General features: G+C 21.9%; 2 protein-coding genes across 2 annotated transcripts; both read left to right on the top strand.

The window, feature by feature from the left end:
* Nucleotides 1–3,691: 3,691 nt before the first annotated feature.
* Nucleotides 3,692–7,516, top strand: LOC122504531 (GDP-D-glucose phosphorylase 1). Its single transcript, XM_043615683.1, has 5 exons — nt 3,692–4,002; nt 5,722–6,002; nt 6,278–6,380; nt 6,495–6,813; nt 7,037–7,516. The coding sequence occupies exons 1-5, from the start codon at nt 3,799–3,801 to the stop codon at nt 7,186–7,188; spliced, it is 1,059 nt and encodes a 352-aa protein (XP_043471618.1). The 5' UTR covers nt 3,692–3,798; the 3' UTR covers nt 7,189–7,516.
* Nucleotides 7,517–10,654: 3,138 nt separating this feature from the next.
* LOC122504544 (cilia- and flagella-associated protein 44) lies at nt 10,655–27,522 on the top strand. The gene is made up of 23 exons (XM_043615701.1): nt 10,655–10,706; nt 10,796–10,931; nt 11,087–11,249; nt 11,464–11,603; nt 11,803–12,097; nt 13,868–14,012; nt 14,440–14,645; nt 15,008–15,250; nt 15,433–15,738; nt 15,805–16,310; nt 16,402–16,669; nt 16,828–17,000; nt 19,527–19,745; nt 19,832–19,942; nt 20,088–20,277; nt 20,360–20,548; nt 20,640–20,837; nt 23,508–23,939; nt 24,016–24,187; nt 24,292–24,590; nt 26,243–26,442; nt 26,681–26,898; nt 27,088–27,522. The coding sequence occupies exons 1-23, from the start codon at nt 10,655–10,657 to the stop codon at nt 27,285–27,287; spliced, it is 5,061 nt and encodes a 1,686-aa protein (XP_043471636.1). The 3' UTR covers nt 27,288–27,522.
* Nucleotides 27,523–27,659: the final 137 nt, after the last annotated feature.

Here is a 27,659-nt window from a genome sequence, read left to right as displayed (position 1 = left end):
ATAAGTTTACCTAAAAAAAAAATTCTTTATAGTACTGTGTCGTACATTTATTATTATTAATATTATATATAAATATATTTTTTTTTTAATCGTTATAATCAGTCTCAGGGAAATTTATGTGTATTTTCGATGTAATTGTAATTAACGAACGCACGTACAGATAGTTCTTTTCTCTTTTCTTTTTTTTTTGCTTTTAATTCAGAGAAAGATAAAGAAAAAAAAAGATTTTTATGTATTTTAAAAACAAATAATAATAATAATAATAATAATAATAATAAAAACAATTGTACAAAAGAAAAAAAAAGTTAAATGAAATTGTGATTGAGATTTGTATCTGTGCGTGCGATCAAATGGTTTTCTTTTTAACCGTAACAAAAGAAAAGAAAAGAAAAGAAAAAAAAACCAACGTGCAGTTCTATGTACATACTGTCTATTTTTTCAGTATAAGATACAGTAACAAAAAAAAATCTAATGTGTCCAGGTTCGTTTCTTTCTAAATGATTTTTAATTTTTTTTTTAAGTTTTTTTTAATTGTGAAATTAATAATGTACGTATTGTATGTACTGTATGTAGAGTGTAAGTAGAGAATTATATAACCAATCTTGATATTTGTTTATATTAATGTATCTCGTGTATGTAAAGCATTCTGGTGTTAAATAGTTAAATTTAATTGAAATACAGACTATAAGGTCTGAAAATGTAAATAAATTCAAATTATTATTATTATTATTATTATTATTATTATTATTATTATCATTATTAGTATGATTATTATTTTTATTAATATCATTATTATTATGATTATTATTATTATTATTATTATTATTATTATTATTATTATTATTATTATTATTATTATTATTATTATTATTATTATTATTATTATTATTATTATTATTATTATTATTATTATTATTATTATTATTATTATTATTATTAATATTATTATTATTATTATCGTTATTATTATACTTATTATTAAACATACAATTACAATATGACTATGGTTTTTTATTGTACCATAAAAAATTGTACATATACAAAATAGACATGTCGATGTCATTTTTACTTTTCCTTTCGTATATATATATATTAAAAATAATGTTTATTAAATAGAAGTAAATTAGTCTATAGTAAAATTTTAAATAATTCTAATTATTAATATTAGTGAATAAGTAATTTTAAATTTCTATTTTAATAATTGTTTTCCGGTTGTTTATGCGCATTTTAAAATTAGTTGGTATGCTTGCTTATTTCTCAAGTTACTTGACAATTTTTTTTTAAATATTTTGAATTTTAAAAATAATGTAGCTTTGAAAATCATTCAATTCTTAGGAAGAAGTTTTTTTCAAAATTTTTGAAAATAATTTGAATTCTAACAAAGGAAGACTTTAATTAAAGTTTTTAAATATAATTATCTTTGAGAATTTATTTGAATTTTTTTCGAATAATGTAATTTTATTTAATAATAGTTGGTTTCAAATGTTTCAATTTCCACAATTAATGTTTTAAAAATCATTGAATTCTTGACAAGAATTTTATTAAAATTTTTGAAAATAGGTCATTAATATCTATTGAAGACTATTATTTAAATTTTTGAAAATAATTGATTTCAAGAATTTATTTGAATTTTTTTTCAAATAATGGAATTCTTTTCAAATTTTCCCAGAGTTTTTCACGAAACATTGAAAAATTCTTTTGTTTAATAACTTTTCTTTTTAAATATTTAAAATTGTGAAATTAATTTTTTCAAATCATTGAATTCTTGACAAGAATTTTATAAAAATTTTTGAAAATAGGTAATTAAAATCTATCGAAGACTATTATTTAAATTTTTGAAAATAATTGACAAGAATTTTATAGAAATTTTTGAAAATAATTAAAATCTAACGAATACTATTATTTAAATTTTGGAAAATAATTGATTTCAAGAATTTATTTGAATTTTTTTTTTTTAATAATGGAATTCTTTTGTTTAATAACTTTTCTTTTTAAATATTTTAAATTCTAAAATTAATTTTTTCAAATCATTGAATTCTTGACAAGAATTTTATAAAAATTTTTGAAAAATTAAAATCTATCGAAGACTATTATTTAAATTTTTTAAAATAATTGTTTTCAGTAAATTTACTTGAATTTATTTTTTAATAATGCAATTCTTTTGTTTTGAAGAAGTTTTCTGCGTTTAAATGTTTTAATTTCTAAAACTAATATTTTTCAAATCATTGAAAATTAATGTTTTAAAAATCATTGAATTCTTGCGAAGAATATTATTAAAATTTTTGAAAATAATTGAATTCTAACGAAAACTTTTATTAAAATTTTTGAAAATATTTATTTTCAAGTATTTATTTCTATATCTTTTAAAAATGTAGAGGGTTTTTGTTTTGTAATAATTTGAAATAGAAATTTTTAAAGTATTTATTTGAATTTTTTTTGTTTTTAAATAATGGAGTTTTTTTTAATGATTTTTCTGTTATGAATTTTAAAACTTAATTTATTAAAAATCATTGAATTCTTGCGAAGAATTTTATTACAATTTTTGAAAAGTAATTGAATTCTTCATGAAAGTTTATCAAAATTGAAGTAAAAATAATTGAAATCAATGAAAATTCATTTTATCAAAATTCGACGAGAATTATTGAATTACTTTCGAAAAATTTTTCAAAATCATTGCAAGCTTTTGAGAAATGTTTTAAAAAATTTTTACAAAATAATTGAAAATTAAGAAATTTTATTAAAATTGTAAGTGAAAATAATTGAATTCCTGAGAAGAATTTTATCATATTTTATAAAAATAATTGAATTCTTTTGTAAAATTTTATTAAAATTGTATAAATTAAAAATAATTGAATTCCTGATAAAAAATTTTATTATTTATAAAAATAATTGATTTTGAGACAAGAATTTTATTAAAATTTAAGAAAATAATAAACAATAATAATAATGGATCATGTATTTAATAAGTAAATTTTTGAAAATTTTGAATCTGACTAGAAATTTTTCAAAAATTAAACTTGATATTTGGAAATAAAAAATAAAAAATTTTAACTGTTTTTTTTAAATATTTATCTTCATAATTTTTATCTAGAATTACCAATTTATTTGTGCATTTTTTCGCTCCTTTTTGAAAATCATTTTTCTTTTTTTTTTAATAAAATTTTAAATTGTTTATAATTATTCAAGTAGCTGTTATTTCTAATAGTTATTATTCATAGCTTAGTAAAAAATTAAAATTTTATTTTTGAAATGATTAACTGAAAATAATTTCAAATGAAGAAACAAAAAAATAGGTAATTTTTGTTGCAGTATTGTGTCAAAATTCAGATGATACCAATTTTTTTATAAATTTGCTTCTTAGTGTAAAATTATTTTTTTTTTATTACTATTAATACCTATTGAAATTTTGTTTACCTCAGTGAAATTTCTAACGTGATCGCTATTACCTTTTCTGAAAACATCAAATCAATCGTGTCAAGAACGAAATTTTACGAAAATTAAAAAAAACTCTTCTTGAAATCACAAAGAACGTAATTTTTTGTTTATTTTACAGCACAATTATAATTTATTCTTAATTTATACTTCATATTACTGTATTTTTTTAGAAGATTTAATAAATATTTCAAATCTAATTTTAAATTTTCCGCTACACAAAATCACATCTCTGTTGTCCAAAATGATCACACAAGCAGTGGAACTGGAAGTTAGTAGTAAAATGGTTTGTGTTTGAAGAACACGTGTCTCTTCAATTATTATCACAATTAAATAGCAGAAAATACGTCTAATTTTATATTAACAATGGATCAAAAAATATTCCCTGTAGTCTCATGTAATCCAAATAATTTCTTCTTTAATATCAATCAAAACGAGAATCAAGATTCTGAATTTGATTTGCTTATTAAGGAAAAATGGGAAAAGGCTCAAAGTGAAAATCTTTTCCGGTACAAATTAGATATTCAGCAGTGGAAGTTACTTGATGGCCAATATAAATTTTTAACTCAGGTGAGTAAAAAAAAAAGGAAAGAAGTTAAAAAAAATTGTTTTTTTTTAATTGAAATACATAAAATTATTTATAATTATTTAATTGAAATAAATCATGTTTCGATAGCCTATGATGGTGTAATTAAAACCTGTAAATAGTTTTCCGAAATTCAAATAATTGCCAATGTTATTCAAGGTCAAAGTTATTTGTAGCGTTTTAGTAAATAGCTAATTACTAGCGATCGGATGAACCGATTAAAATCTTTTTAAATAATTTTTGAAGAATAATAGTTTTTCAATTGTATACAATATTGAAAAATTACCAAAAATTTAGCAAAATCTTTTAAAAATAATATAATTTTTGAAAACTATAAAAAAAAAAAAAATTTTTGGAAGAATTTTTATAAAAAATATGAACATAATTTCTGTGAAATTTAAATAAGTACTTTGTTTGAAGATAATTGAATCTTAAAAAATTATGTTAAAACAATTTTAAGAATTAGTTTTTTAAAAATATTCTAAATTATTTTTTTTGAAAACAATTGAATTTCTTAAAAGAATGTTCGTACCTATAATTTAAAGAAGAACTAATTAATATTTAAAAGAATTTTATAATTTTGAACATGATTGTTTCAGAAAAATATTAAAAATAATTCTAAAACATTCTGTTATTATTTTTTGTATGTTATTAAATTTTCGGAAATTTGTATTAAAAAATATTGAAAATAATGGAATTTAAAAAATTATAAATAAAAAAATTCTAAGAATTAGTTTGTTTAAATATATTGTAAAGTATTTTTTTTTTTTGAAAATAATTGAATTTCTTAAAAGAATGTTTGTATATTTCAAAAAAGAATTATTTAATGTTTTTTAAGAATTTTATAATCTTGAACACGATTGTTTCTGCAAAATATTAAAAATAATTCTAAAAAATTCTGTTATTATTTTTTGTATGTATTTCAATTTTCGGAAATTCGTAATTAAAAAGATTGAAAAGAATGGAATTTTAAAAAAATTAGATTAAAAAAAATTCTAAGAATTACTTTTTTCAAAAATTGTTTAATATAATTTTTAAAAGCAAATTTTTATTTTTTTAATTTTTTAATTTACACTTGAAGATTTTTTATTAAAATTTTTGAGAATTCAATATTATTTTCAAAATTTTCAATTATAAAATTCGTCGAAAGTTGCGATTTTCAAAAATTGTAATAAAACACTAGAAAAAAGAGCAATATTGTTTTCAATTAAATCTTACAAAATTTCAATTATTCCAAAATTTTATAATTAGATTTTAAAAATTTAATTATCTTAAAAATATTATTCAAAAATAATTTTTAAAAAAGATTTTTCAATTGTTATTATTCACAATGTACAAAAAAAAAATTTAATTTTAATAAAATTAAAAATTTTAATAAAAATTAACAATTTTTTGAGTTTTGCATTTTATATTAAAATTTTGGTATTTCGTTGCAATATTTGAAAGAAAATTTGAAAAAGTCTCAATTATTGAAAATAAGTCGAAGAATTTTTTTTTAAGTCAAAATTTTTTTAAAATTGTCGAGAAATGTAGAAAAATAAATTTTAATATCCGAGGCTTGTCAATAGAAATTATTTGTATAATTTTATTTAATTAAAAATTCGTTACAATTTTCACACATCTTCCTAAACTCGAAACTTAAAGAATTTATTTTAAAAAATCATTTGTGTATATGCTTATAAAAAAAATTTTTATAATTGCAGTTAAATGTTAATAGATCTGAAAATCGTCGAACACCAGAAGAAATAACTTCAATGTCACAACCATTTAATACTGAACGGTTTCACTTCAATAAAATATCAAATGAAGAAATTCTATTTGACATTGAATGTGGAGATGGAAACAATGTAATTGCAATTAATATTAGTCCAATTGAACGCTATCACTGTTTATTTATACCTCAACGATTGGAAAATTTACCACAAATAGCGACAAAGAAGAGTGTTGAAAATATTTTGGAATTAATAATGATGAGTAAATCAAAGTGAGCGAATTGAAATTATTTTCGTGATATATAGTAAAATATTTGTCCCTATATTAGTATTTGGATATTCAGTGCTGCACTGAAAAAAAAATTTATTATTATTAATTTATTGATTGACTCAAATGACAATTATTAGATTCAAATATTTAATTGACTAGTCAAATAATCGATTATTTGAATGAAATAATTTTTTTCCAGTGCAATAGTCAGTCAAAAATTTAAAATTTAGAGAAGAACTTTACTTTTGAAAAATTAAAATTCTTCTTTCGTTCCAGAAACATAAGAGCAATTTTCAATAGTTTAGGAGCTTTTGCTTCAGTTAATCATCTACATTGGCATTTATATTACTTGGAACATCGAATGCCTCTTGAAAATATTGTGAGCCAATTTTTAAACATTTAAAAATATTTATTTCTTATTACATTATTTATTGTTAATGTTATTGATGTTATTGATATTATTAACATTAATAATTAATAAAAAATATTTCAGGTACTGCAAAATATTGATGGATCTCCCGTTCACTTGCTAGTTGACTTTCCAACTAAAGGATTCTGCGTTACGTTTTCATCCCTTAAAAATAAAACAACAAATAATTTAACAAACTGGGTTTTTTTAATTATCAATTATTTGCAAAATAATAATATCGCTCACAATGTGTTCATCACACGAGGAAATACCACTCACTCGGAACAAAATTTCGATGATATTCGTGTTTATATTTGGGCAAGAAAACACGATTATGGCATTAAAAATACCAGAGCTTTTTATCCCGCTGTTTGCGAACTATTTGGACATTTATCAATTCGAAGTGAGTTGTGATCAATTTGAAGTAATCTAATTAATAATTAATTAATTATTCTCAATTTTATTAACAGTCTAATAAAAATAAAGTTTTTTTGTGCTATAAATGTAACGTGCGTAATGTAACGGCCCCTTTGGAGGGCCCTTATGAAACCTCTTTTTGACCTGTAAAAATGTAGGTCAAAATTCACCTAAATTCTGACTTAATGTATAACGTAATGTATTTACAGATCCAGAAGATTATGATTCACTGACAGAAATGCAAGTAGTCGAAATTATGAAAGATGTTACTGAAGAACCTTTTTATTCGGTGAAGGAAAAAATCATTGAAATTGTCCAACAGCAATTATTGCTTGAAAATAAAAATGTCGATAATATATAACGAAAGTATTAGGTAATTTTCTAAATTGAAAACTGTATAAATTATTTTAGATAAAAAAAAATTACGCGGAAAAATTGACTGTTTCGGTGTATGGTTTTACATCCATTCAAAAAATGCAAAAAAAATGCGTATTTGGCGTATTGAAACGTAAGTTGATTGAAAACTAGAGCCAATCCAATATTTTCAAGGTCAAATTCGGATTCTACGGACAAAATCCTATAACAATCGGCTATAACATTTTAGTCAACATGCAATTAATAAAATTTTGTCGGCCTGTATAATATATGTATATATAAATTATTTTGGAATAATAAAAAAAGTTCACAAATTTTTGACTTTCTTTATTTTGTTTTTCGAAAAAACCTATAATTAGAAGACTTTTTTTTCAACCCTCTCTGATACATTAATTTTAAAAATGATAATTATAAAAATTAGCATCCATTTCGTTTCTAGGTGGGTTTAAATTACTCACGTAGAATGAATTTAAACTCATTTGAAAGTGAATCTGATAAGGATATCGCATCAACTTTCTCATTAAATCGATTTCAATTTGAAAAAAAGACCATCCTGATGTATAAAGTCACAAAATAATTTAATTTCAAAAACAATGAATTAAATATGACTTTTTTTTATTGAAATTTCTAATGTAAGAAAAATTCAGGAAAAGTCAAGAAAAAAAAAGTCAAAAAAAAAGAAAAGTCAGGAAAAAATGAAAATGGTCACGTAAATTTCAGGGAATTTTATCAAAAGTACTTGAAAAATATCAAATTTCTAGAATTACTACAAAAATTCATCTTTTTGATTCATCTTTATAAAAAAAATTTTTTTTGAAAAACTCCTTCAATTCTTTTTCACCTTAAAAATGATTAATTCACAAAATTAATTTTAAAAAAATTCTCTTAATTTTTTCTTCTCTCTATTAGTAAATAATTTTTTTTACAAACAGCTAAATTATATAATAATTTTCAGAGAATTATTTTGATTTCATTATCAATATTAATTTTAATTAGTAATTACAATTAACGTTAAAAAGATTGTATAGTTAAAAACCATTGCAATTTTCAGAAATTAATTAAATATCAGGTTCTAAACTAAAATTCTTTGAAAATTTCAATTGATATGAATAAAGTTAATAATAATTAAGTATTAATTTAAAAAATTATCTAAGTTTTAAATAATTATAAATTTATAATATTAAAATTTTGAAAACATCAGATTTTTGAGAAATTTTTATTCATTATTCAGGGTTGCCACAAAAAATTAATTTCGTTTTTCCCTGACTTTTCCCTGATTTTGAGACAAAATTTTCACTTTTTCCCTGACCCTAAAGAATATTCTGATTCACTCTAAAAATTATTAGATTCTCCAAAAAAAAAATCATTTTATTACATTTACTTACGAATTTCTTTAATTGCAAAATTATTTGCAAACAACTTATAAGAATATATTATTATAAAACACGAAGATATGAATCACTCATATCTTCATGTTTTATAAAAATTTCGATTTCCATAAAATGTTTAAAAAAATATTAAATTATTAACAAAAATTATAATAAAATTCGTTGCAAGAATTCAATTACTTTCATAAATTAATAAAATTCTTCACATGAGGGTTTCAATTATTTTTAATACAATTTTAATATAAATTTCTCGAAAAATGAAATTATCTTCAAAAATTTTTTGCAAGAATTAAATTTCTACATTTTACAAATAATGAAATTCTTCGTTGAATTTCAAAAATTTTCAAAATTTACTCTTTTAATAAAAGTTTTTCAAAGAATTCAGTTATTTAAATAAAAATTAATAAAATTCGTTGCAGAAATTCAATTATTTTCAGAAATTTTATTAAAATTCTTCGAAAGAATTCAATTTTGGATTATTTTAAAAAATTCCTCCTTCAATGCTTTTAATATATTCATTAATATTCATTTTTAAATCAATTTTTATTGGAGAATTCTACGACAATTCAATTATTTAAATCCAAAAATAAATAATTTACTGAATAAATATGAATGTTTCTATAAATTGAATTATCATCAAGAATTTTATCAACATAATTGAATTTTTTCGAGGAATTTTAATAAAATTTTCAAGAATGATTAAATTTTTCGAGGAAGTCAATTAAAAATAATTGAAATTCTAAATTATGAGTTTTATTATTCATGAAAATAATTAAATTCTTGTAAAAAATTTTATTACTTATGAAAATTACTGAATTATTTGGAAGAAATTTATAAAAAATTTGTGAAATAGTTGAATTCTTGTGTAATTTTTATAATTTATGAAAATAATTTAATGTTTGCTTAGAATTTTATCAGCATTTTTGTTTTTAAATAATTGAATTCTTTTGAAAAATGTTATTAAAATATTAGATATTAAAAATCATTCAATTGAGGAAATTTTTTTGAAAATAATTGAAGTTTTGCAAAGAATTTTATTAAAATTTTTGAAAATAATTGAAATACGGAGAAGAATTTTATTATTTTTAAAGATAATTGAATTTTGACGAGAATTTTTTTTTTAATTTTTGAACATAATTGAATTTTTGCAATTATTTGTAACTTCTCAAAAATTCAATTTTTTCCAGTACTTTATAAAAAAAAATCCCTAACTTTTCCCTGATTTCCCTGACCAATTTTACTTTCCCTGACTTTTCCCTGACCTGTGGCAACCCTGTTATTGTTTAAAGGAACTCGAATTTAAAAAAAATAAAATTTAATTCAAAGAATTAACAAATTAAGTGAAATTTAATTTAAACTTTAATTTAATCGTTAAATTAAAATTAAATTGAAAATAATTAAATTTAATTAAAGAATTTTATTAGAGATTAAAAAAATATGATTTTCAAAGAAATTTTATTTAATAATTGGTAAACAATTGAATGTTTGAATTGAGACAAAGAGTAAAAATTGAATGTATTGTATTCAAATGTTTGTTAACGTGTAAAAAGCAACATTGATTAAAGAGTTCAAATTGCATATCTATAATAATTTAATTTCCAAAGAATTACAATTATTTTTTTTTTATTATAGTTTTTGAAAAATTTTATATAAATTCTCAAAAATTAGTTTTTTAAAAACTAATAATAATAATAATAATAATAATAATTTTATTATTATATTGTTATATTATTATTATCATTAGTACTAATAGTTATAGTAATAATAACTAATAGTAATATCATTAGTACTAATAGTAGTAGTAATAATAGTAGTTGTACTAGTAGAAGTAAGGGTAGTAGTAATAGCATTTTTAGATACAATAAATGCTTTAAAGTGTTTCTATAGTAACCGTATTGTTACAAGTTTCTATTTCCTAAAACTAGACGTCGTGTCAGTTAAAGTAATCTATAGTTTACTTGCAAATAATTTATTCTCTTCTAAAATTTACTTTTACAAAATAAAAAAAAATTTAGAAGAAAAGAATTTACAAAAAATCGATATTAAAATTAAAATACAACAGATATGGATGATAATCTAGAAGATATTCCAGAAGATTCGGAATTAAATGAAAGAGGTTACTATAAATATACAAATAAAAAATTCTCGAAACTATTTTCATTGAAGCAACAACAAAAAAATGAAATAATACGTCATTTTTTGCAGAATTTCAAGAGGTTGAGGAATTAATTGACGATTTAAATCTTCCTCCAGAAACTGTCCACTACAATTCTGATGATTACATTTCTCGTGCGAAACGCATCGAAAATGGCAGTGTGCCCATGAATATTTTAGAACTTCAGTATCCTTTTTCATTATTTTCTTTTTGGCAAATAATTTCCTTCAACTTTCCCTCTCTTAAAAAATAAAAACTATTTACTAGCTTAGAAACTATTTAAACTTTCTTTTTATCTATAACTTAAAAAATGAATCCTTATAATAAAAAGTAAAAATCAGTCATTCCTTTGGTTACAACTGTCGGAGATATTTTAATTTTTGCGTCGCTGATCCGGACACAATTATTTTTGCATCGGGGAATTTGATTCATTTTTTTAATGTTGCGGAAAATAAATTGTGGTTTAGACGAAGTTTCAAGGGAGGTGGCATTGGACATATTGTAGTAAGTACTAAACTATTTTTACTAACACAGTAACTATACAGATTGAGTAATTATCAACAAAACAATAAATGAAGCTGAAAATTTGCTCAAATATTTATTTTTTCAAAAATGTTGGTTTGAAAGCAGAAAAAACATTTTACTCTAAAAATTAATTTCCAAAATTGAATGTCAATTGAATAAAATAATTAAATACAATGATGAAAATATAATTTAGAAGAATCCAGTTTTTAACCACATTGCTATTGGTGAAAATGGAAACGATCCACCGATTATAATTTACGAGTGGCCGAGTTTCGAAATAGTGACAATTCTTTGGCACGGAACAACGAGATCATTTTCTCATTTAGACTTTAGGTAAAATTATTTCTTTTAATTTTCACCACTGAATTTTTTTCGAACACTGCGAATTTATGCGGACCACAAACACTGTTAACTTTAAAGTATCAAATTGCAACGAATTAATATCAAAAATCAAATTAAAAACTGATCCAAATTTTTAGCATCAATTTCATTCTCTTTAGTATCAATTTGATGCTTTCAATTTGATTTACAGTCCGGATGGCAAATTATTAGCGTCCCAAGGTGGTGAACCAGATTATTTACTAACCATATGGAATTGGCAGCAATCGAAAATCACATTACGTTTCAAATCTCATGGACAGGAGATCATCAATGTCATGTTCTCGCCATCTGTTTCTGGACATTTGACAACAAGTGGTTTGGGACACATTAAATTTTGGAAAATGTCAAAAACTTTTACGGGTCTTAAATTGAAGGGCGAACTCGGTAGATTTGGCAAGACGGAAATTTCCGATATAATTGGAGTTTATCCAATGCCTGACGAAAAAGTTGGTAGTCTTTTTTTAATTTTTCAATTGGAATTTTAAAAAATATCTAAATATTTATAAAGTGGTTCTAAAATAGAATAAATTTTTCAACAATTTAAAAAATTAAACTAACTAAAATTTCAAAAAAACATTTACAAAAAGCCACTGTAAAAAGAAAGGTATTAATTTAGTACCAATTTTGGTACATTTTATGAATTGTGAATTAAATTAATTTTAATGACCCAAATATTGATTGGAATTATTCTAGCAATAGTTTGGGACAAGAAAAAAATATTATGACCAAAAATAGTTAGTAAAAGAATTGTTAGAAGATAAACTTCGCTCAAAAATAATTTTTTATCATCTGCTAATTATCGGCTGTGCTTACTTTTTATGAATTGTGAATTAAATTAATTTTTATGACCCAGATATTAATTAAAATGGTTCTAGCAATAGTTTGGGACCAGTAAAAAATTTGATGTCAAAAAATTGTTATTAAACCGAAGGTAAAGTTCGTTCAAAAATAATTTTTCATCTACTGCTGATTATCGGTTGTGGTTACTTTTTATGAAATTTGAACTAAATTAATTTTGATGATCCAGATATTAATTGGAATTGTTCTAGCAATAGTATTGGAACCAAAAAAAATTTTATGACCAAAAATAATTAGAAAAACTATTGTTAGAAGATAAAGTTCGCTCAAAAATAATTTTTCATCTTCTGCTGATTATCGGCTGTGGTTACTTTTTATGAAATTTGAATTAAATTAATTTTAATGACCCAAATATTGATTGGAATTATTCTAGCAATAGTTTGGGACAAGAAAAAAATTTTATGATCAAAAATAGTTAGTAAAAAAATTGTTAGAAGATAAACTTCGCTCAAAAATAATTTTTTATCATCTTCTAATTATCGGCTGTGCTTACTTTTTATGAATTGTGAATTAAATTAATTTTGATGACCCAGATATTAATTGCAATTATTCTAGCAATAGTTTGGGACCAGGAAAAAATTATATGACCAAGAATTGTCAGTAAAAAAATTTTTAGAAGATAAAGTTTGCTCAAAAATCATTTTTCATCTTCTGCTGATTATCGGCTGTGGTTACTTTTTATGAATTGTGAATTAAATTAATTTTGGATGACCCAGATATTAATTGGAATTATTCTAGCAATAGTTTAGGACCAGAAAAAAATTTTATGACCAAGAATTGTCAGTAAAAAATTGTTAGAAGATAAAGTTTGCTCAAAAATAATTTTTCATCTTCTACTGATTATCAACTGTGGATAATTTTTATGAATTATGAATTAAATTAATTTTTATGATCTAGATATTAATTAGAATTTTTTTAGCAATAGTTTATAACCAGAAAAAAATTTTATGACCAAAAATAGTTGGTAAACAGAAGATAAAGTTCGCACATAAATAATTTTTCATCTTCTGCTGATTATCGGCTGTGGTTACTTTTTACGAATTGTGAATTAAATTAATTTTGATGACCCAGATATTAATTGCAATTATTTTAACAAAGATTTGAACGATATTTACTTTTTTAACATTTTTTGAAAATGACGAATATGAAGTGAGATAATTGGATATCTCGTATCGTTATCCATCACTAATTTTAATACCGAAATCTAATTGTAATTAATTAATATTTTATTAAAATGATATTAATTTAGAACCTTTTTTTCTGTGGTGGTTCTAAAATGCAATTTTAATAAATGTTATGTAATGTTCTCCTTGCTTACAAGAAATTATAACAAAAACTATAAATCCTTTTATAAATAGGTGGTATCCGGATGTGAATGGGGAAATATTTTGATATGGGACGAGGGTTTAATAAAATTTGAAGTTTGTCGGAAGAACAGAAAACCTTGTCATGGCGGTGTTATAACGCAATTTGAATACAATAATGGAGAATTAATATCTATAGGTACTTTTTAAAAACAATTTGGTAGTTCTACAAAGAAAGGAATACAAAAGTGGAATGTCCAAAGTAGCATAGTTCATTAATTTTGAAAAAAAAGAAATTTTCTTTTTCCTGTCATGTCCCTAATGTGAAAATGTCCCAATTTTAATAAACTAAATAAATATTGTGTTTAAGTGTTTAAATGCAAATTTACAGTTGGTTAACAATTTTAAATAGTTGTACTTTACAAAGATAAATCTTACATCTTTATAAAATTTGTTACTCGGGGGTTTTCGGGTATGAGAATTTCGAATCTGATGTCAGTTTCTTCCTTAGTTTGTAGAACTATCTAAATACGAATTAGTCGCTACTAAAAAGAATAAATCCTTTTGAGTTCTTTTGGGATCAATTCGTATATATTTGGTACACGTTTATATGTATTTGTAAACAGGAATGGATGGATGGATACGTATGTGGTTTTATGACACAATCGATCAAGCTGATCCGCCTGATGAAGATCGATTTCTTGAGATTGAACCTGTTTATGAATTTTCTATTTTCGAAAAAGAGGAAAATAATTTCGACAAAAAGGCTATATTGATGAGTATTCAGAAACAGGAACCCAATAATCCGGAATCAACATTTTGGTATGCTCAGGTAAATTCATTATATTTATCAAAATTTATTAAATTTATCAAATTTATCACCAATTTATAGTGACAAGGACAATTTACTTTATTTAAAACCTAACTTCTGATTTACTGTTAAAAAATACTGAACTTGTCAATAAATGAAAAAGAAGAAGATTCTGACAAAAACCCTAATTGATGATTTACTGTATTTAAACATTAAACCTTAGTTCTTATTTAAACCTAACTGAACTTTATAGCCACTCAAAAAGAAGATTTTGACAAAAACCTAATTGATTTGATTGACCCCTTCGACCTGATTAATTAAAATGCGATCTTAATTCTAGTAATTTTAATTCTTTTAATTCTAAAGCTAATAAATTAATTCAGGATGCAAATGGCGGTTTGTGGATAATAGATCTCTGCACTTTTCAAACACCGGAACCATCAAGGAAACTTCTTAATTGTCATGCTGGACCGATAACCGACATAGCTTCTGCCGATTGGGGACCTTTTGTCGCAAGTTGTGGAAAGGACAACAATCTATTTATTTACAATTACAAAACAAAGGAATTGATTTTAATTCATAAATTCAATGACATTGGGAGTCGAATTATTTGGTTACCATGTGTAGTAGGTTCAACAAAGTTTTTCTAAGGATATCATAAATTGAGACAAAAAAACGAATCAAAATTGTTGCGAAGCAACGTTTTGATTCGTTTTTTGTCTCAATTTATGATATCCTTAGAAAAACTGTAAAAATCTAATCTAAAGTCCAGAATTCATTATACTGACATTTATTGTAATCATACAAGATCGAGTCTACAGGTTCGACTCTTATTTGCGCTTTCGAAAGCGGAGTAATCAGAACTATCAATGTAGAACTATCAGAGAAGAATGATAACAAAAAATTCGTAAAGCTTCTTCAAGTACTGAAGCCACACAATAAAGCTGTAACCGCCATGTCCCTAAGTCCCGATAATAGTCTCCTAGTAACCGGAAGTGAAGATTCGACAATTTTTCTCTTTCTTCTTGAGAAAACAAACAAAGCAACTTTAGTTCCAATTGGTTTTATCAAAACCCCATCGAGTACTACCTGCATGACCTGGAAACCAGACTCCGTGAGTTAAGCACAAAAAAATCGTCTCTAGTTTTTAGTTTAATAACCAATAACTAATTTATCGTAGACGACAACAATTCTCCTCGGTTGTACAAGAGGGAATTTCGTGGAAATAAACCTACCGAATGAAGTAAAATCAGATCAAATTACCACATACGAACTGATGGACTGCGAAACTCGAGTATTTCAATTCAAATCAGTAAAATCGGAAATAAGACGAGATTTGGTGCAAAGAAGGAATGAAGAACAACGGAAAATGGTGTACGAAAGAAAAGTAGCGGACTTGGAGAAATTAAAAATAGATCAACCCGAAATGGAAATCGATGAAGAAATATATTTGACGATTGATTCAGAAGTGGATGATGAACAATTGCCAGAAATATTCGTACCGAAAATACCAAATGATGTCCTATTGCTGAACTATACGAATACGAAGATATGTCTTTTCGTGTCAGGTTACGATTCGGGATATTTATACGAATATTCGAATCTGGAAATTGGAGAAGATTTGAAGACTACAAGTAGAATGATTTTCGAAGCTGATGATACAGAAGTCCGAAGTTGTTTATTCTTGTAAGTTGGGACGCATTAGCACAAAGTAAATTTTCAATGGAGTATCAAAAAGGGGAAAGGTTTATAACCACTTTTTTTATTTTCATTTCAGTAACAAGAATAAATACGTCTTTCTCGGAATGCAACATGGCGAAATTCGTGTTTGTCGAGTAAATCCTGAGGATCATTTGGATCTTTCGGATTACTGGCTACTTCCAATGCATGACAATTTTAACGGTTATATTCCAAAAATGACACTGAGTTACGATCATAACATACTTCTGACGTGCGGACATGATGGAAATCTCTTTTCGTTTTGCATAAACGACGAGACTTTTGATGCTGACCATAAAGTGCCTGTACCTACAAAAGACAAACTGGTTGGTTCAACACTAAAGTAAAATCTGTTATGATGTAATTAATTAATTAATTAATTAATGTAATTTAAATCTGTTATCTAATTTTACTAATTTTGGATATTTTTCGATATTCAAGACTGAATAGTAAAAATAATTTTATTTTATTCCTACTTTGTCAGGGAATTGACACTACTGAAGTTGACGATATTGAAGAACCTAATTATCCAACTTTAGAGGAAGTTGTTCGACAAGCTAATGATGATAAAATTCTACGCCTAGCGCAAGAGAAGAAAAATTCCATTTTGGCTCTACTACAAACTTATGCTCAAGATTTTACGAAACTGATGGAAAAGTAAAAATTTCTTTCATTCTATTAATCAAGATAATTAATTAAGATTACGTTTTTCAGACTTCGCAATCGATAATTAATTTTTAAAAAGTAGCAAAAAGGAGCTTTTAAAGTTCGAACCAAAAAACAAAAAAATAGTAAAAAAGTAGCTATCGAAAAATTAAACTTGACGACCAAAAAAACTCGTTTTAGACACTTCAGAAAACTGACAAGAATTACAACCTACGTTTTTTATTTTCCTGACTTTTTCCTAATTTTCATCAAAAATATTTACTTCTTTCTTATCATACTGCTAATAAATTGAATTCCTGCAACGAATTTTATTATTCATGCGAAAGAATTTAAAAATTTATAATAATAATTTAATTCTTGCAAAGAATTTTATAAAAAATTTTAAATAGTTGACTTCTTTCGACTAATTTGTAATTTTATGCAAAAATTCTAATTTAAATAATTGAATTCCTGAGAAATTTTTACTACTCGTGAAAAAAATTGAAATCTTAGGAAGATTTTTACAAAAAAATTTTTTAATAATTGAATTCTGTTTGAAAATTTTATTAAAATAGTAGATATTGAAAATCATTGAATTGAGAAAATTTCTTAAAAATAATTATACAAAGAATTCTATTAAAGTTTCTTTGAGAATAATTGAATGTCTGTGTGGCATTTTATTAAATTTTTTTGAAAATAATTGAATTCCTAAAAAGCATTTTATTATTTATGAAAATAATTGAATTCTTGCGAACGATTTTATTAGAATTTTCTAAAATAATTGAATTTCCAAGAGGAAATTTATTACTTTTAAAAATAATTGAATTCTTGTGATAAATATTTTTATTTATGAAATTAATTCAATTTCGCAAAGAATTTTATTAAAATCCCTCAAAATAATTGAATTATTTCAAAACATTGTAATTAAAATTGTATTTCAAATATTTAATTTCTTTCGAACAATTTTATTAAAATACTTGAAAATAATTGAATTCCTGTGAAAAATTCTAATATTTTTGTAAATAATTGAATTTTTCAAAAGAATTTTAAAAAAAACATTCTTCTAAATAATTGTTTTTTTTCTACATTTTTCTATTAATTCCTGTAAAATTGTATTAAAAATAATTGAAATCCGGCGATGAATTTTAATATTTATAAAAATAATTGAATAGTTGCTAAGAATTTAAATAAAATTTTTTAAAAATAATTGAATTCCTGAGAAGAATTTTATTATTTATAAAAATAATTGTATTATTGTAAAAAATTCTATTAAAATGTTTAAAAAGAATGAAATTTTTGTGAAAAATTTTGATATTTTTAAAAATTATTGAATTCTTCATAAGAATTTTACAAATATTATTTTAAATAAGTAATTTTTTTGAAATTATAATTAAATATTATAAAAATTTTATTTCAAATAATTGAATTCTTGTAGAAAATTTTATTTGTGAAAATAACTGTATTTTTCGAGGAATTCAATTAAAATTTTAATAAGAAATAATTGAAATTCTGGGATGAGTTTTATTATTTATGAAAATAATTGAATTTTATTAAAATGCCTCAAAATAATTGAATTTTCAGTAATAATTTCGTTATTTATCGACATAATTAAATTCTTTCGAAGAATTATTTATGTAAATAATTGAATTCCTGTGAAGAATTTTAATAAAATCTAAAATAATAATTGAATTATTTCAAAAAAATTTAATTGAAATTGTATTTCAAATAATTGATTTCTTTCGAACAACTTTATTAAAATATTTGAAAATAATTGAATTCCTGGGAAAAATTATAATATTTTTGTAAATAATTGAATTCTTCTAAAGAATTTAAAAAAAAATATTTTTTTTAATAATTGATTTTTTTAAGGAATTGAAATTAAATTTTTAAGAATAATTACATTTTTTAAGAAATTCCTGTAAAATTGTATTAAAAATAATTGAAATCCTGATATGAATTCTTTTATTTATAAAAATAATTGAATAGTTACTAAGAATTTTATTAAAATTTTCAAAAATAATTGAATTCCTGAGAAGAATTTTATTATTTATGAAAATAATTGTATTTTTACGGAAAATTTTATTCAAATGTTTAAAAAAATGGAATTTTTGTGAAAAATTTTAAATAATTAATTTTTTCTTAATATAATAAATATTATGAAAATTTTATTTTAAATAATTGAATTCTTGTGGAAAACTTTATATGTGAAAGTCGTGAAAGTAATTAAATATTTGATTAATTAATTTAAAATATTATTAAAAATAATTGAAATAATTCTTTCATGAGTTTTTTTAAAAATTGAATTTTTATGAAAAATGTTATTATTAGTGAAAGTAATTGAATTTCGAATATTTTTTGAAAATAATTGAATCGTTTTCAAAAATTTGAATATAACTTTTGAGAATAGTTTTTTCATTTCTAGTATTAGCAAATTTAAAATAGTGGAAATTCGATCAAAAAAAATGTTGAACCAGTTTTAGAGTAACCGTTAAAGAAAACAACTTCAAAAATTAGCTAATTTTCTATTTAAATTTTCAGAAATCGCACTTTACTAAAATCTCAACAAATTCCACAAGAGAACTTTGAAATAGATTCGAGAATCACCGAAGAATTGAATAATCAACTGCAATCGGAATTGGATTTCGTGCACAGAAAAATGTCATTCAAAGTGGAAAAATCAAAATTAAGACTCAAGAAACTAATGGATCATTTTGTCGAGCCCATCACTTGTCTTCCGTTCTGCGTGTATAGAATTTTGTGAGTCTTCAAATCTATTTTTATCAATCGTCGGTTAAAATTTAAAAATTAATAAAAATTCTTAAAAGTTTTTCAAATTTTTCTAGAAAACCAAATACGAAAGTTTATTCATTTCGGGAACACAAATTGGGAGATGATTTTTTCGCCACTTATGCCAAAGTTTCTAGACTTATTGCAGAAAAGGAAAAAGCTAACAAGTGAACACTATTATGAGAAAATTTACACTTAATTTTATTCTAATAGACTTAATTTTATTTATTTTTTTATTTATTTTTTTTATTTATTTATTTTATTTTATTTTTTTATTTTTTTTTTATTTATTTATTTATTTTTTTAAAATAGATCATTAGATTTGCAAATAAATCAATCCATAATTGAAGAGGAAGAAGAAAAGGAAGTTGTACACGGAGTTGAAAGTTTTCTCAAAGGCCTAAGTCCATCTACTTTGGAGTATAAATTGGGAGTAGAAATTAATCAAATGCTAAAAAAATATAGAGCTCGTAAATCGAGAATAGAAGAACGAAAAAGAGAAGTAGATTAAAAAACGAAATTTTGCAATTGTGAAATAAAATTAACTATAACATTATTTATTTTAAACAGTAAATTTCTTCCAGTGGAGAACAGTTCACGACACTAAACCAAATCCAGATACAAATCTTCTGAATGACAACAATACATTAGAAAAGGCACAAAGAACAATTGGCGATTTCAAATTAAAAAATTCCCCCGATTTACAGAAAGTAAATCAAAGTTTGGATAATGTACTAAACAAATACAAGCAATTGTTGGATTGTCGAAAAAGAGTAAAAAAAAAAAATATTTCCTTATAAAAAAAAACAAATAAATAAATTTAGTATTGAGTTTAATAAAATAAAATACAAAACTCTTAAAAAGATTCATTATCTTCGAGAAGACTTCAACAACAAATTGAAAATTGTACGAGCGAAAAAATTAACATCACAAAAAGAATCTCAAGATTTAGTGAATAATCTGAGGGAAATTCAGAATGAGATTCCGGAAAAAAATAGAAAAACATTGCCTTTTGTATTTAGTATCGATTACAATGCTGAATTTCCAGAAAAAGAACTCGAAGTAATTATTAATTTTTTATGCTTAATTGTCAAACTCTATATTCAATGTTTAATTATAAATATTATGAATATTATAAATATTATAAATCATATAAATAATTATAAAATTACGAATATTGTCGAAAATTTTGAGATTCAATATCACGATTGCCACAAATATTTAATTCTGTTTTTCCCTAACTTTTCCCTTGATTTACAGACAAAATTTTGACATTTACCCTGACCCTAAACAATATTCTGATTAACTTTAAAAATTTTTATTTACAAATTTCTTTAATTGTAAAATTATTCCAAAACATCAATAACTTCTTTTTTAAATAAATATTTCATCATTATTATTTTTCCATAGAAATGAAGATTTTAAAAAATTTCAAATTCAACCTTTTGAAATTAACAACATATCAAAATTTTGTATAATAATTTAAAGTACCATAAAATTTTTCACAAAAATCCTAATAAAATCCTTCGCAAGAATTCAATTATTTTTACAAGTAGTAAAATTTATCAAAAGAATTCAATTATTTTAAAAAAAGTGTAATAAAATTCGATGCAAAAATTGAATTATTTTCATAAATAATGAATCGATTATTCAGAAATAAATTTTTAAAACAATTTTTATTAGAAAATTCTACGAAAATTCAATTATTTAAATTCAAAAATAAATAATTTATTAAATAATTGAATGTTTGTTAAAATTGAATTCTCAAAAAGAATTTTATCAACAAATTTTTAAATAATTGAATTTCTTTGATGAATTTTAATAAAATTTTTAAGAATAATTAAATTTTTCAAAGAATTTGATTAAAATTGTAAAATAATTAAAAAAAAAAAAATAATTAAAATCCTGCGATGAATTTTATTATTTATGAAAATAATTAAGTTCCTGAAAACAGTTTTATTATTTATAATAATAATTAAATTATTGGGAAAAAATTTATAAAAAATTTGTAAATAATTGAAATCCTGATAAATTTTTATTATTTATGAAAATAATTAAATAAGCTTACGAAGAATCTTATTAAAATTTTTTTAAATAATTGAATTTCAGCGAAGAATTTTGCTGTTTATAAAGATAATTGAAAATAATTGAAATTCTGAAAATAATTTTATTGCTCTTGGAAATAATTTAATTCTCGTAATTAATATTGTTATTTATAAAAATAATTGAATTTTGCAAAAAATTTTATTAAAATTCTTGAAAACAATTGAATTTCTGGGAAGAATTTTGATATTTATCAAGATAATTGATTTCTTTCTAAGAATTGCGTTAAAATTTTATATATATTAAAACTCTGTGATAAGTTTTATTATTTATGAAAATAATTGTATTATAGCGAAAAATTTTATTAAAATCTTTAAAAAGAATGGAATTTTTGTGAAAAATTTTGTTATTTTTGAAAATAATTGAATTCTTTATAAGAATTTTATAAATATTGTTATAACTAATTAATTTTCTCGAAATATAATTAAATATTATGAAAATTTAATTTGTGAAAATAATTGCATTTTACGAGGAATTCAATCAAAATTGTAATAAGAAATAATTGAAATCCTACGATGAGTTTTATTATTTATGAAAATAATTGAATTTTATTAAAATGCCTCAAAATAATTAAATTTTCAGAAAGAATTTTGTTATTTATCGACATAATTTAATTCCTGGGAAGAATTCTAATATTTTTGTATATAATTGAATTCTTCAAAAGAATTTAAAAAAACATTTTTCTAAATACTTGATTTTTTTCTACATTTTTCGAGCAATTCCTGTTAAATTGTATTAAAAATGATTGGAATCCTGCAATGAAAATAATTGAATAGTTGCTAAGAATTTAAATAAAATTTTTTAAAAACAATTGAATTCGTGAGAAGAATTTTATTATTTACGAAAATAATTGTATTATTGCGAATAATTTTATTAAAATGTTTAAAAAGAATGGAATTTTTGTGAAAAATTTTGTTATTTTTGAAAATAATTGAATTTTTCATAAGAATTTTATAAATATTGTTTTAAATAATTAATTTTTTCGAAATATAATTATATAATTGTTAAAATTTTTTTAAACAATTGAATTTTAGCGAAGAATTTTGCTGTTTATAAAGATAATTGAAAATAATTGAAATTCTGAAAATAATTTTATTGCTCTTGGAAATAATTTAATTCTCGTAATTAATATTGTTATTTATGAAAATAATTGAATTTTGCAAAGAATTTTATTAAAATTTTTGAAAACAATTGAATTTCTTGAAAAACTTTATTAATAGTACATATTTAAAATCATTGAATTGAGGAGAATTTTTGAAAAGAATATTTAAAATTTCCCAAGAATTTCATTAAAAAATTTTTGAAAATGTTTTAATTTCGGAGAAGATTTTTATTATTTATAAAGATCCTTGAAATTTTGAAGAGAATTTAAAAAAAAAAATTTAAACACAATTTTCTTATAAATTCTAAAAATATAATTTTTTCCAGCACTTTTAATAAAAATCTCTTACTTTTTCCTGATTTTCCTGACCTGTGGCAACCCTGAATATTAGTTCTCCATCTGCGAACGTCAAGGTCACCGTCAGGTGGCAGTTCATTTGATAAAATCAGAATCCCCGCCATCTGGTGACGATCTTGGCGTTCTCAAGTGGAGACAGCCTAATTTTAATTATATTAATTTGAATTTAGATTGAAAAGTACAAAGCAATGATAGTGAAAGTAGAGGAAATAAGAAAAAGTAAAAAACCAATATTTATGGATTTAAGTCAAAAGGATATCGAGATAAATATCTCACTCGATATTTTACGTAATCTTCAAATAAACGAGCAAAATGAAACACAATGGGAACGAGAAATGAAACGCATGGAGAATTATAAAAATATTCACGAGCAAAATTTTCTCCTCAATGAAATTCAACAAAAATATCGAAATCTAGATAATGATTTAGATGAACTAGAAAAAAATCGAGTTGAAGTTGCCATGGAGAGTGAATATTTAAATTTATTTCTATTAACATTGCATCAGGAATTAATAATTTTACGAAATTTTGAAGCAACAGAAAATTCACTAACGGATACAGTTAATAATAAAATCAAAGAGTGTGCAATTGCCAAGAAAAAGGTAAAATGCGTCTAAAAACTAAAAATGTAAAAATTTCATTTACGATTTTATTTTTTCCTTTCTTTTTAAAATTAAGATTCAATCGATAACGGTACAAATGGAAAATAAAAATAAGGAAATCATAAAATTACAAGATAAAATTAAAGAACTTTCGGTTCAATACAGAGACTTGATAAATGAAAATAAATTTCGTGATTTTCTACTGAGAATATTTAAAAAAAAGTTCAAGCAGCCGAAAGCAAGTGATGGTTTGTTCAAATTTTTTTTAATTATTTATTTATTTGAAAAAAAGCAACTTAATAATTTTTAATATTTTATTTAATCATAATTTATAATCTTTTTGTAATTTCAGCATCTTCGTCATCATCAAGCTCAGATAGTAGTTCACACGAAGATGATACAGCTACAATTGACAGTCGAGAAATTGGAATTATCCATTATGATGAAAATATATTACCTCTTGGGTGTGATAAAGAACTTTATGAAGCGGCTTTTGTAATGAGAGAACACAGGTACAATTCTGAGTTTCAAATCAGAAATGAGCAGAAAAAAATTGAAGGACTACGAAAAGATCTTGGAATTGAGAACAAACGACTCAAATTGTTGGAAATTGAATTGAAAATAAGTCGAGATAATTTGAAAATTTTCATGGTAGATAAAAATTTCAACTAAATTTCAAAACTCAATTATTAAATTATTATAATATAAAATTTTAAGTGAAATTCATTTTTTAATTAATTTTTATTAAAAATTTTTTTGAGAATTTAATTATTTAAATAGAAAAATAAATAATTCAATATTTTTTTTAAATTGAATTTTTATAAAGAATTTTATCAAAATTATTAAAAATAATTGAATTCTTTCGGCGAATTAAAAAAAAACATTTTAAGAATAAATGCAATTTTCTATTAATTTATTTAAAATTGTATAAAAAATAATTTAAATTTTTCAATAAGTTTTGTTATTTATAAAAATAATTGAAATTCTCAGTATTATTTAAAACTTTTTGAAAATAATTAAATTTTATCGAGGAATTTCATTAAAAAATTGAAAATAATTAAAATCTGAAGAAAGAACTTTATTAAATTTTTTTAAATAATTAAATTCCTGTGAAAATGTTTATTTTTGAAAAGAATTAAATTCCTGTGAAGAATTTTATTTGTAAAAATAATTGAAATTCTCAGAATTATTTTAAAACTTTTTGAAAATAATTAAATTTTATCGAGAAATTTCATTAAAAAATTAAAAATAATTGAAATCTGACGAAGAATTTTATTAAATTTTTTTTAAATAATTAAATTCCTGTGAAAATGTTTATTTTTTAAAAGAATTAAATTCGTCCTGTGAAGAATTTTATTTGTAAAAATAATTGAATTTCGGAGAAAAATATTATTATTTTTAAAAATAATTAATTTCTTGTGAAGAATTTTATTTTTTTTTTTTTTTTAATAATTTAATTTCTCAGAATTTTTTTAAACTTTTTGAAAATAATTAAATTTTATCGAGGAATTTCATTAAAAAATTGAAAATAATTGAAATCTGACGAAGAATTTTATTAAATTTTTTTTAAATATTTTAATTCCTGTAAAGAATTTTATTTGTAAAAATAATTGAATTCTTAAGAAGAATTTTATTAAAATTTTTTAAATAATTGAATTGCTTCGAAGAATTTTATTTTTTACGAAATATAATTGTATTCCTAGGAAGAATGTTATATTTTATGAAAATAATTGTATTCTATGATCAATTTTATTATAATTTTTTAAATTTATAAAGTATTTTATCAAAATTTTTGTAAAATAATTGAATTCCCATAAAAAAATGTATTATTTTTGAAAATAATTGAATTCTTAAGCGAAGAATTGTATTTTTTTAAATAATAGGATTTTTAAAAGAATTTTATTTAAATTTTTCGAAATAATTGAATTTCTCAGTGATATTTTTTTCAATTCTCTGAATATATTTGAATTCTTTCGAGAAACTTCATTAAAAAATTAAAAATAATTAAATTGGTTCAAAGAAATTTATAAAAAAATTGTTAAGTAATTGAATTCCTGTGAAATTTTGTTTAAATAATTGAATTCTTTTGGAAAATTTTTTAAAAATAGTAGATATTCAAAATCATTGATTTGAGGGAAATTTTCGGAAACAATTATTGCAATTTTGCCAAAAATTTTATAAAATTTTTTAAAAATAATTGAATTTCGGGGAAGAATTGTATTATTTATAGAGATAATTGAAATTTTGATGAGAATTTTATTAAATTTTTTAACATAATTGAAAACTTTCTATTTCTTTCGCAGCAAGACAAACATGAAAAATTAAATTCAATTGACATGACGGTAATATTAAAATTTCATCAATTGCAAAATTTTTTATCAAATTCAGAAGAAGTGGCAAAAATTAGAGATTGTATTTTATTCGACAAGAAAAAACTTTCCGAATTGTACGCAAGAGTTGGAGAATTAATTCGAGAGACAAATGATGAATTGAATAAATACAAGTATAGAAACTTGAAAATACTTTTACTTTCAACTATTTTTTTAAAAAAATAAAAAGTTAAAAATAAATTTATAAATTGTTTTTTAAAATAATTTACCATTTAACTAGTTTTCTAAATTAATTTTTACTTTTTTTAATAATTTAATTTTTAACTATTTTTTTTAAAAAATAAAAATGAAATATATGATTAATATTTTACTCTTGAATTAATGAAAAACGAATTTTTTCCCGAAATATAGAAAAAGTAGGACATATCTTAATAGAATAAAAACGGAATGCAAACAAATGGAAACGGAAATAATTAAATTAAAATCCAACGTCAAGTCCGAAAAAATAAAAAAATTTGGACAAGATATTTCCGTTAATATTTTATATGAAGCGGTACTGCGAAGTTTGATTTACGACATAAAGGCGAATTTAAATTCAATTATTAAATCTTATGACAGTCAAGTGAATTGTAAGAGAAAATGAATTTATTCACTCATCTTATTTTTTATCAATCATGACAATTTTCATTGTTTATTTATTTTTTTATTTTAACATTAAATTTTTTTAAGCTAATTTCTTTTATAAAATAAAATATTAATATTAAAATACTTATTGTATAGTAAAACATTTGTTAACAGTCTTCAACATTTTTTTATAGCTGTTAAAATAAATTATCAAGAAAAGATGGAGACACTTAAAAATTATTTGCAGTCTAATACGGAAAAATTGAATTTTCTTGCTGTTTTAGAAGAAGAACAATTAAAATTACGAAAATTGTTGAAATTTCCTCCAATAATAGACGTAATTTTTTCTATTTTCACACTTTCATATTTTTTTTTCTTATATTTTTTAATATAAAATTTTAAGTAAAATTTTCATTTATAATTTCATTCAAACAGGAGGATTCACTAATGGAATTTACAAAAGATGTCAAATCTTTGGAAACAATTATAGAAAATCAAAAGAATAGAACTGAATTGTTACGCAACGAAATTAGAAATAAAATATAAAGATCACTAATTTATTAATGTCTACGAAGAAAAAGTAAAACTTTCTTTTTAATTTTTATTTTCGCCATAGAAACCTATATGTACAAAATTTACTATTATGCTAATTTTTAAAAAATTACACTTATCAACTTTATAATTTTGCAACTTTTATAAATTTCTATTTATTGTGGAGATTTTTTTCGCTTATATAAATAATAATTGATTTCAACAAATCTGACAA

The sequence above is a fragment of the Leptopilina heterotoma genome, unplaced genomic scaffold (genome assembly GCF_015476425.1).
Source record: "Leptopilina heterotoma isolate Lh14 unplaced genomic scaffold, ASM1547642v1 Lhet_303, whole genome shotgun sequence".
Classification (NCBI taxonomy): Eukaryota; Metazoa; Arthropoda; class Insecta; order Hymenoptera; family Figitidae; genus Leptopilina; species Leptopilina heterotoma.
Note: the sequence above shows the minus strand (reverse complement) of the source record. Positions and strands in the feature narration are given on the sequence as shown.

Excerpts from the sequence above, each read along its gene's own strand:
- LOC122504531 (XM_043615683.1), top strand. The coding sequence starts at position 3,799 with ATGGATCAAAAAATATTCCCTGTAGTCTCATGTAATCCAAATAATTTC. Across the intron at positions 6,003-6,277 it reads ATAATGATGAGTAAATCAAA|AAACATAAGAGCAATTTTCA; the intron begins GTGAGCGAATTG and ends CTTTCGTTCCAG. Across the intron at positions 6,381-6,494 it reads GAATGCCTCTTGAAAATATT|GTACTGCAAAATATTGATGG; the intron begins GTGAGCCAATTT and ends AAAATATTTCAG.
- LOC122504544 (XM_043615701.1), top strand. The coding sequence starts at position 10,655 with ATGGATGATAATCTAGAAGATATTCCAGAAGATTCGGAATTAAATGAA. Across the intron at positions 11,604-11,802 it reads TTTTCTCATTTAGACTTTAG|TCCGGATGGCAAATTATTAG; the intron begins GTAAAATTATTT and ends TTTGATTTACAG. Across the intron at positions 23,940-24,015 it reads GTGCAATTGCCAAGAAAAAG|ATTCAATCGATAACGGTACA; the intron begins GTAAAATGCGTC and ends TTTAAAATTAAG.